Source organism: Laccaria bicolor, genomic scaffold, assembly GCF_000143565.1.
Source record: "Laccaria bicolor S238N-H82 LACBIscaffold_3 genomic scaffold, whole genome shotgun sequence".
Classification (NCBI taxonomy): Eukaryota; Fungi; Basidiomycota; class Agaricomycetes; order Agaricales; family Hydnangiaceae; genus Laccaria; species Laccaria bicolor.
This window is the reverse complement of record NW_001889874.1, coordinates 2,345,504-2,356,746: the sequence shown is the minus strand read 5'-3', so window position 1 is coordinate 2,356,746 and position 11,243 is coordinate 2,345,504. Positions and strand designations below refer to the sequence as shown.

The 11,243-nt window shown below is 47.3% G+C and overlaps 2 protein-coding genes across 2 annotated transcripts; both read left to right on the top strand.

Annotated features, from left to right (window-relative positions):
- Positions 1 to 139: 139 nt before the first annotated feature.
- On the top strand, positions 140 to 1,885 carry LACBIDRAFT_309154 (uncharacterized protein; the record flags this gene model as incomplete). Its single annotated transcript, XM_001876243.1, has 4 exons — positions 140 to 346; positions 402 to 493; positions 545 to 1,389; positions 1,446 to 1,885. 4 exons carry the CDS (start codon positions 140 to 142, stop codon positions 1,883 to 1,885), a joined length of 1,584 nt encoding a protein of 527 aa, XP_001876278.1.
- A 7,236-nt stretch (positions 1,886 to 9,121) lies between these two features.
- Positions 9,122 to 9,731, top strand: LACBIDRAFT_292573 (40S ribosomal protein S21). The gene is made up of 4 exons (XM_001876242.1): positions 9,122 to 9,165; positions 9,224 to 9,269; positions 9,322 to 9,489; positions 9,543 to 9,731. Exons 1-4 carry the CDS (start codon positions 9,151 to 9,153, stop codon positions 9,572 to 9,574), a joined length of 261 nt encoding a protein of 86 aa, XP_001876277.1. The 5' UTR covers positions 9,122 to 9,150; the 3' UTR covers positions 9,575 to 9,731.
- Positions 9,732 to 11,243: the final 1,512 nt, after the last annotated feature.

The following is an 11,243-nucleotide window of genomic DNA, read 5'->3' as shown; positions in this document are numbered from 1 at the left end:
GCTAGCCATCGCCGGCTGTTACCTGTACACCCTATTTTCTTCTTCTCGAGGCTTGCCTTTACAGCCTTTTCTACTCTTTTTCTTCATTTTTCTATACTTCTTTGTGAATAGTCCATACCCCGGTTACTACCCTACTTAAATGTCCACATCCCCCACAAATCCCGACGCTCATTACCCCGAAGAACATGATCTTCTACCCCCCACCCGGGCTACCCCATCCCCGGAACCAGTGCAAAGTCCAATCTCTTCACTCTCCCCGATAACGCGCACAGTCGCCATCATCAAGACTCATGCGCTCCATCACAGGTTCGACATTGAGCGCCGTATCCAGGAAGCAAGCTTTGAGGTTGGCGCGACTTTCTCGCTTAAAGAGGCGCTAGTGAGGCTGATTGTGTGCTTAGATCGTGAAAGAGAGGCAGATGGAATTCGATACAGAGACGGATCCAGACACATTGTACGAACTGTTCGGCGAGGACGCAGAGTCTTTGGCAGAGTGAGTTTCACAAAGGGTTGTACATCACCCTCACTGATGTCTGCATTGTAGAGGCCCTGTCTGGGTATATGTTCTGGAACGCCGTCGGGCGGTAGAAGTTTGGAATACGCTTATGGGAGACAGAGACCCCGAATTTTCGCGTCAAGAAGCACCCAACTCGCTTCGCGCGCTCTATGGCAACTCTTTAGCTCAAAACGGCCTCATGGGGTCCCCCGATACCCAAACAGCGGAAATTCAGATCTCAGCGCTGTTTGCGTCGTCCCCACCTTTCCCCACCACCGAATTGCCGGACGACCGTTACGGATCGATGAGGTCTGTTTCCTCTTCGTTCCTGTCCAATGTGCGCAATACGGTGTCTGATGAAGGCTACGCTCGATCGAATGGGTCTACCGTCAATGGGAGTACCTTAAAGGACGCGAACGGCAAAGTTCTCTTCCGTGCACGTCCAATTCCCGCTACAAATGATAAGCCCGACATCGTTCCCCGCACTACACGCGCTGCGGCGCTAAGAGCGGGGCTGGCGGTCGACAAGGTCCCTGTTGCACCACGCGGCCCAGTCAGCAAAGAACGGCTCGCACAGACGTTTGCGAACGTTCCTGGTCATAAGCGCCGAGAAACTATTTCAGTTGCGTCGACTGCTGCGCCTGCCATTGCTCCTCGCATGACCCGCGCGGCTTCGTTGAGACTTGGTCAAACCCCGGCACCGCCGGCTATAAGAAGGCGAGCAGTGACGAACGAAGAGACAAAAAAATCAACTTTTGAAGGTGTACCAGGGCATAAGCGGCGAGAATCTATCGCTGTTGCGTCTGTGAAAGCGCCTACCGTCGCACCGAGATTAAATAAGAGCGCTGCGCTACGCGTACAGAAGGAACAAGTTCCTCCTACCTCGTTTATGTGTAAGTTTAATCATTCATTGATTGTCACGACGCAGGCCATCATACTTTCTTTACAGTTCGTGGACCCGCGGCACCTAAACTTCCTGGTCTCTCTCGAACATCGTCCTCGGATGCCTTGAGCTCCCAAACCCAGCCACCTCCCCGTCCAGCTTCACAGGCGTCTACCTCCGTAGCACCCTCACGCTATGCCGTTCCACGTGCATCATCAGTAGCAGCCATCAGACCCACCCCGCAACCACTCAGAGCCTCTGCCTCCCTTTCCAAGGCCACTGGAAATAAGGCTACCACCACCTCAGATAATGCCCCGATTAAGCCTCGACCACGGCCCAGCAGCGCACTAGGTGCTCCCACAATTGCACCTCGAACGAACCGCAGTGCCGCTCTGCGTGCGGCCAAGCAAGAGGCGGAGAACGCAGCTGCGGCAGCAGCTATTGCCAAAAAGGGCCCTCGGCCCTCCAAGGCTGCACCGTCGAGCTTCAAGCCACTGGCTATTTAGTTGATGAGGACATATACACCGCGCAGGTCGCTTCTATGCTTAATATTATCTTGATATTTGTTCAGTATTTTCTCGTATATAAATCTATGATCTGTAACAAACAAATGACCGCATACAGTTCAGTGGTGTCGTGGCGATTAGCAGTGGCAGAGGACTTGTAATTTAATTCATACTCTCATGCCCGTTGGAATAGAAGCTTGGATCACGCAGATACCCCCAATTACTCGCGCATGGCTCGCATTATCTGTACTCATCAGTCTGGCCGTCGTACGTCCCACTCGATTCCTCGTTTATTCACGCGTAACATGTCTTTTGTTTGCAGCAATGTCAGCTCGTTACTCCTCTGCAGCTATACTACAGCCCTAGGAGCGCCTTCATAAACGTGCAGGTACGCGCGCGGCTGGCTTTGACGTCTTCACAAACTAAGCAACTTCAAACGGCAGCCATGGCGCGCTGTAACAACGTTCTTCTACTTTGGATCCATATCCCTTGATTTCGTCTTCCATCTATTCTTTTTGTGTGTTCCATCTCACATTGTTTTTCCTTGTCTTATCGGTTTTCCTTTTTTAGCATGCGATATAGTCGAATGTTGGAGGAATCTTCTTTCGCGAACAAGAAAGCAGATTATTTCTGGTTGCTATTGCTCTCTTCCATCATGCTGCTCGTGAGTTCTCAAGGCAACTTTCAAACACACACATCTAAACGTCTCTCTCTTTTGAAAGGCCCTTTCACCTCTCTTCAACCTGCCCTTCCTTTCCTCCTCACTCGCATTTGTCCCCATCTACCTATGGTCACGACGGCATCCGTCAACACCCATCTCGCTATTCGGCTTGATAACGATAACAGCGCCCTATCTTCCCATTGCCCTCGTTGCCTTTTCCTGGGTACTCAGCGGCTCCATCAAGGCTGCAGCAAGTGATCTCATTGGATGTGCCGTTGGGCATGTTGGGTGGTTTATGCGCGATGTGTGGACGCGCGAGATGATCGGCGGCCCCACTTTCTTTAGCGAAGCTCCAACGCGATTGTATGGACCCTTTTACTTTCTGTCACATTACCTGACAATAGACTTTGCCACAGGAAGAGGCTGTTTGGGGATCAGTAACTCGCAAAATGCTTGACTAGTCATCTCGTGAAGTCGTGGAGGAAGTCAGTGCATTCAGGTCAACGACAGTGATCGAAAGTTTCAAAGGGAATCTCGCCATGCTTGACCTGATCAGGCTGTCATCACATATCTTTCATTGGTACCTTGGCTCTTGACTACATGATGGGAGTGCTTTGCTTATGTACAATAAAAACTGCGTTGAGTAGTTCCCTCGCCTGCCAAACCACACTGAGAATGCCAGCGTCACGTCATAACTTTCCTTTGTGTCCTGTGTGTGGTGGAATCTGTTGATGTTTAAATAATGCAAGGATCGCTGACTTGAACGTGTATGAAAACATTGTTGCGCAAAAAATAAATACAGGTCCCTTCCAGAGGGTCGTCAATAGTAAGATGAATTGTGCATGCCTTCAAGCGTTCAAAAAGGATGATGATCATCTCACACGAGTCAGATAAGCCCTCGTCCTGCAGTTTGAGCACGTTCCGTAGCGTTACCTGAATCGCTGCCGTTCGATCACGGATTTCTGTCTAGAATCTCTAGAAACGCGCCTAGAGCGAAGGGAAATTTCAGACACGGCAGCTGATGCAATTTGATTGACCATACCAATAATATTCCATCACGTCGCTTCGACCGAGCTTTCGAAGGAAATTCTCATCGTGCGTAATGATGATGAGCTGGAAATTCGAGTGACTTTTTCTTTCATTGATGATACTGTTGTACTCCGGATGAGGAATGTCAAAACGAAGAAAAACACGGAATACATACTCTACAAGACTGGCTGCAAGAGCATCAATGTTCTCGGTGTCCAAGGCATTAGTGGGTTCATCCAAAGCGAGAATGCCGCAATTCTGGCCGAAGGAGTCTGACAGAGCTAGACGAATGATGATCGAAGCCAGCATTTTTTGACCAGCCGAGCAGCGCCCGCGCATATCCATCTCAACCTGATCTTTGGTCATGACGACCTGGATTAGGCCGCGATCAACATCCGAACAGAAAGACAGGTTGAAACGAACACGCACTCGGTAATTATACGATCTTTTTGACGCACCACCCTCGACGTCAGAACGAATTTTAATCCCATCAATATCTGGGGGTGCTATGAGCGAAGATTCATAAACTAAATAAAGCTCATACCAGTGCCCTGATACGTTTTATTCCACAGGTGTTTCATGGTATCGTTGACTTCTTCCATTTTGAGACCGTGGTACTTCATGATGGCACTGTGGAGACCAAATGAAACCCCGAAAGCAGATCTTCAAGACCAAGGCTTACTTATCAAGAGCCTTGGCATACTTCTCCAGATCGCTGTTCGCCATGTCAGACACCTTGAGAGTCGGAAGTCAAAATCAACGTGCAACGGATGTTAAATTAGTTATACCTTCACCCTGACGAGTTGTTCCGTGTATTTCTTGTTGATGTCTTTGAACTCCTTGAAATCATTTTCCAAGGACCTTAGCTGCGACTTCTGTGAGCTAAGTTCTCCTGCTAGGTGGTTGTACTAAACCACTGAATCAGTCAAGCTCGTGCTTTGAGAAGGGGGTTTAAACTCGCAGCAGTGTGAAGTTCATTTTCTTTCTCTTTGGCAGGTCCCCACTGATTGGCAAAGTTCCTCCGCGCCTTAGCAGCTTCTTCCATGTCGCAGGAGTCGATCTCAGTCTGTGTATTTTGAATATCCTTCGCGAGCTTGCGTATACGGAGGTTCTCTCTTAAACTCGCCACAGATGCACCACTCTCGTTGATCTCCTTTTCAAGGTTTCCAACAACTTCCCGGATGGCGTCGATTTTTTCGGTCAATTCTACAATTTCTGCATTGGAGTTCTCAATTTTGGCTCCGCACTCTTCCAAATCCCGACCTCGCTTCTCCTTCACATACCTAGACGAAAAGTTACACTACATGTCCAACGTAATTGCGAGAAGAGACAGTGCGCACCTCTCGACACTTTTGTTCATTGATTGGAGCTTGTCCACACTGATATTCAATTCCTGTGAAAGCCGCTGAGCATGGGAAATCTTGGAGTTGATGTCCGCCAAGACTTCGCGTTGCTCATTTTGAAGAGCTTCAATAGGTGCTTCGGCCTCCAAAATCTTCCCATCAATGTCCTGGGCAGGTCGGTCAGGATCGATCTCAGAAAATAGCCGCTTGCTTACCTTCAACTGTGCTGTGAATAAGATAACGTCACTTTTCATTTTCATAGCCTGTTCCTCGAGGTTGTTCTTTTCCCGGATTTCGCTAAGCAAGTCGCGTTCCTTCAGTTCCATTTGGTGTAGGCTCGTTTCATGCGTGCGAACAACGTTATTCTGGCGATCACGCTCTGCTGTGATACTCCCCCTGTCTAAAGTAACCTGACGTCTGGATGTTTCGTTAGCTCACGTGGAGGCTGTTAGTAAATGTGTAGCTTACAACTCTTTGACGACCGCGTCAAGTTCCAATTGGATGTCATCCGTAGTTTTTGTTGTTCCTGTGGCAGCTAGGGTTCGCTCGATGTCACTCGCAATTTCTTCTGCCCTTTTGATTTCCTTCTGTAGTCGGGACACTGTCAATGCGTGTTGTTTGAGGGTGAGAACATCCTTCAGCTGTCGTTTGACGGTTTCCAGTTCATCGACAGCCTAAGAAGGAAAAGACATGAGCCTGAGAGCGATATACAACGGTGAATACACCCACTTCCTCGGCACGACTACTTATGGCTGGATGGTCTGTTTCGAGGCGCTTGATCTCTTCCTCCATAGCGGGCAACTCTTTCGCCTTAAGCTGGTCTCGTGTAGCCTGTACTGGCGTGAGGCTTTGCAGTCTCGCGAGTTCACCTTCCCACTCAGCCAGTTCAGCCTTGTTGTGGTCGATGGCCTTGTCCGACGTTTTCTTCATCATGTCATTGAGCTGCAAGGCGTGCTCTGAGCCCATAAATCCGTTCGTGAGGCTTGGAACGTACGTATTTCTCGAAAACAACAATCTCCTGATCGTTGAGATGACGGTTACAAACAGTACAAGACTTCTTTTGCTGTCCAGCTTTAAGAAGAGACTTGTAGACCGAGCTAGTACCGAGCATAGTACCTGCCAGACTGACAGTCCAATGATATCAGCCTAGACATGTCAACGAAGAGAGAAATTCATTCACTCTTTTCTATGATTATATTCGTCGTTAGCTTCTTTGAGTGCTTCCTGGAGGGTCCCGTGTTCGAAACCATCCTTCAGTTTTCGTTCCAAGGCTGTAAAAGCCACGTAAGATGGACAGATGAACGCAAGATTGCTCCTCACCCTTCAACTCAGCTTTTTTCGTCTTAAGTTGTTCTTTCAGGTTCGTCAATGTTGCACTTGACTTTTGGAGGTTAGCATTAGCAGCAGTGACGTTGCTCTCCAAATCAGCCTGGCTTCCTTCCTTTTCGCTATCGCATTAAATTAGCCTCAACATAAATGGGATTGAGAACAAGAAAAGCATACAGAAGGAGTGCATCTATATCATGCTCAATCGTCTCCAGGGTTAAGTCTCTTTCCGCGAGTTTGCGGAATTTGATATTGGCAGTGTCGAGGCTAATTATCGTTCATTTCAGTACAAGTTAGCCACCTCCTATTGCCATGCTCACACTGTCTTAATCTCCGTGTTCTTGCTCTTGATTTCTTTTCTCGTCAGGTCCAACTTGGCCCTTGAATCAGCCTGCAAGCTCAACTTGCGAATCTCTCCGCTTAGATTTTCCCGCTCTTCTTCCAACGATCTTGCTTTCTCTGTCTTCTCGGCTAAACGTGCATCGTAATCTGCCGAACGAATGTCATTCTTGAGTTTCTCAACACGAGTCTTCTTTTCTTCGACGTCCCCTTGTAGAGTACGTAGATCGGACGATAATGTTTGCTGATCTTCAAGGCGACGTTCTGCAGAATTGATTGAAGATTGTAACTCTGCCTTGATGAGGGTCAAAATTGTGTTGAAAAGGAAAAGTAAGTAAAACATACAACGCGAGTACGTAAGTTCTCCTTGCGCATCTTGTGGCTTTGCAGTTCTTGAGTGAGTTCCATGGTTTGGCGATTGTATTGTTCAGTTTTGCTCCTAAGATCACTCTGGAAAAACGGACAGTTATAAGAAACATACCATTGCATTATAGATGCGCACCTGAAACTTCTCAAACTCTGCCTTTTGCTTACGCTGGACATCACCGAGCCTAGAAAGAAATTCAACCACTTTTTCCCTTTCGAGCGGTGAGTATTGGTATCCTTTAATGCCGTGTTTGTCTCCAGTCTCGTGTATGAATTGTTCTCGGTCTGCGATACGGGTCTTTTGTTGCTGTAAATCGGTGACAGGGTCAACTCAGTTTGCCAAAAAATAACGTGAGGACCGACCTCTGCCTCTGCGATCAAACGTCCATGATGTGCAACTAGATCGGTGTGCTGTTGTCTGACAGCCGTCAGCTCGTCTTCCAGATCAAGCTTTTTGTCATTCTCTGATTTTTTCTTCTGCTTTTGGGAGTTAATATGGTCGTCGAAGTGTTGTAAACGCGAATTGAGTTCGTCATCGGTCCCTGGTGACGTGTAAACAAAAGACGAAAGTGCACACGCCTACGTACCTGGAATTTCCGTTAAACTCAGCTTCGCCTCATTTAGATCGTTTTCCATGCGAAGTTTTGTTCCTTGAAGATTCTCAATCTTGATATACAATTCACGGAATTTGGTGGCATAATCGTAGAATTTCTGATTCGCTTCCACCTGGGCATCGTACTGTTGCTTAGTCTCATCGTATTCGACCTCCTTCCCAGCAATGGCAGTGTTGATATCGAGAATGCGACCCTTGAGCTTATCAGCATGCGACTTTTCGCGCGAAAGCCCAATTAGCCGTTCTTTCTCTGTCTTGAGCTCCGCTACCCGTTCCTTGCGAAGGTTTTTAATCGAGTCCAATGCTTTCGTATATCTGCTCGAAGGATTATAAATGGTTTTGGGCCTTTCATATAGATCATACCTCGTTGCCTCAAAGATATCGTCAAACTTTTTCTTAAGAGCAGATGGTTCGGCAAGTGGCCAGTAAGAATCTTCTTGGTGACAAAAAATGACATTCTCAAGAACAGCCTTAGACACTCCAAGAAGGTGAGGAATTTCAGCGTCCATCTCTGCACACTTGGTGGATATTACCGCTCGCTGCCGCACCCAGCGTTAAAGGGTGTGTAATGATTGACAGAGAAACGCTCACTTACCTTTCCACCCTTTTCCCCAGTACCATCGGCCAAGGCTAATATGCTCTCCAGCGTTTTCATGGTCAACCCGGCGTTCTTCTTAACTGTCACGCTCAAGTTCCTCACAGCTAGCATGCGGTTCCCGTTGGCTGCATGAAAGCGCAACTTAACCTGAGCCTTGACCTCCTTCTCATTTGCCATTTTTGGATCGTGGATGAAAGCACCACCACGAGTATTGGGAGGCTGGTCACCGGTGGTCGCATACTTCAGACATTCAATGATGGTGGTCTTTCCGCTTCCATTATGGCCAACAATAACAGTGACAGGTGAAAAGAATTCGATAACAGATATCTGTTTGTCGTCAAACGATCGTATCCCGCGAATTGCGAGTTTGTTCAAGTGCGCCATGATGAAGATGGCACTCGGTAGTGGAGTCACGACTTAGGACGCGACTTGTCACATCATTGTGGTGTAGCGGACGTGACCCCGTTACACACCCCGATTCAGCCTTCAAGTCTAGTCTCTCGTAGACAGACTTCGATATATGTGAAGTCGTACCTTGGTTCACGTACTTCAAGTCATCTCTCAGCAGTTTTCACCTTAAGTATCTCCCCCAAACGCGGTAGAATCGACCCACAATGCCCCTCCTCCTAGATCAATATCTGCTCAATTGTGGAGCCAACACAACTGAAGAGAAATGTATTGATAATGACTTGCACAGACGGCACTGATTATTGCCTTTCAGTCAAGCGTGAATATTGCAAGGAAGAAGATGACTTTCATGAGCGCTTTTTTTAATTACCAACTCCATGCAACCCATAACCAATAGGGTATGGTTTATGAGGGTTTCAACTATGTATATCCAAGGCATTGAAAGTGAACACTAGATAGTGGCAGTGTTATCTGTTTGTATATGTGCTGCAACAGCGTCCAGAACTGTATAGTTTTCGGCAAGGTCTCCCACGCTTTGAGTAAGTGCACCAATCATCACCTCAAGTATTCTTCAACAACAAGATGGAAAACGACTCAGTCAGTGTTGCGATTTTGAAATTCAGTGCAACAGCTGAAAATTGTATCCTTTATACAGGGCATTCTCGTCGATCTCTATGTTCCCCGCAAGTGCGCGGCGACCAGTGCGTTTCAAACCGTTCACCCCATCTCCGACTGAAAGTAATAAATCTTCAGACCGATTGATCACTTCGAAGGATCATGCCTCTGTGCAACTTAGCATTGTCGACGTCGACGCCAACGGCCGCGCCTTGAGCACCTCAACAACTTTCGCGCTATGTGGTCAGGTTAGATCTCAGGGAGAGAGCGATGACTCAATCAACCGACTGGCCACAAAAGCAGGACGTGAGTGTGATGTATACTTTCATTGTCTTTCGTTCTATTGACGTTGTTATTAGTTCTCCGCAATGTGTGGTCATACCAAAAGTAATTGTTAGATATCACAGGGATCCATGTACGACGCGCTATCCTATTCATTTCTCTGACGCACTCTGCTTCACACCATGAAGAGTTTAAATCTGGGTTCGGTTCTACGATTTGGCTAACCTACGCTGTCAAATGACTTTGCAATTCAGTCTTGTACGAAAGTGTGATTTCCTACACCGCCAGTTGGGAAAAACGTGAGGGACGCGTGTCTGCACGATGCCAACGTATTTTTGGAACATAGACCGATGTGAAGAAAGCAGTCGACGCGCAAAATTTAGACTCTGTGGTGCCAGCTGGACTTGGGTCAGATCTTGAACGCGTGTAACCCCTTACGATGGTCATGGATTTCGACACCTTATTCAAGCCCAAGTAAGGCTGAGATGTGCTTCATTTTCTTGGTGCTTGCCCGTAAAGAATTTGTTTTACTTATGACCTCAAGGACGCACTCGTATATGACTCATTATGATTAACCCTGAAGGCCTGACCCTCAACTTGACACTGACATACTGCAATAATGGCTAACTTGGGCATATTACGAACCTACGCGCTGAAGGATCCAGCGAGCTTACCTCCCTCTGTTCTCTTCCACCATTCCGCAAAGTCTCTTACACTCTTTGATGCTTTTCCTAAATCAATCTTTCATTTCCTCATCCTTCCTCGCGTCACAGAGTCCTCCTTAACCGTCTCAGAGCTCAGCAGTCTCAAGTCGTTGCTGAAATGCGACAAAGACACAGCGAAAGAAGTGATCCTTGCATTGAAGGAAGATGCTGCGGCTCTCAAGCAAGATATTGAAGCGGAAATGATGCAACGTTATGGATTCAAGTGGGGTATCTGGACTGGGTTTCATGCAGCGCCATCAATGGAGTAGGTGTCCCCATAATCCAATCTGAACGCGGTCTAACGACAGTAATGGTAGACATCTACATCTGCACGTCCTCTCCGCAGATCTTTGTTCAGAGAAGATGAAAAACAAGAAGCATTACAACTCTTTCCATCCAAAATTAGGCTTTTTCCTCGACGTTGATGAAGTACTGTCCTGGTTTGATGCAGATCCTGGATTCTTTTCTAGCGTATGATTATCCTTGATCATCTGTCGACAACCCATGCTAAACTTGGGATGCAGATGGCGACACTAAAAGCCAGTGAATATGATCCAATCTTGAAGGAAGACCTATCTTGTTTCCGGTGCCATTCACATCAGAAGAACATGCCTACACTCAAAGCGCATCTACAGGAAGAATGGAATAAGTTGGAAAAGAAGGCAGCGAAACGTACCGAAAACGAAAATGTCATATCAGACAGTGGAGTATAATTCAAGAACAGCGACGTTTTCTGTAAAGGAATACAGTTTCATATGTAGACCAGTACTCAGGTCCGGTGAAGGTCCGGTTGCCTGCATCCTAGAACTTTGTGAATCGCGAGTCCGTGGCTTGCACGAAGTGACTGTTTGGCAACTGGAAACAAGCCAAATAACAGGAATTTCTCAACTCAATCCCCCAATTCACGCCGATGCTATCACTGGCCAGAACAGCTGCCAGGCGCATTAATAGAGTTCCCGCTCGCTCGTTTGCGGAAATTGTTTCAGTAGAACAAAATACGCCGTCAACCTCCCCCAACAACGATGTTTCTACGAATGGTCACTCCAACCCCTTCCAGAGAATACCAGTTCGAGA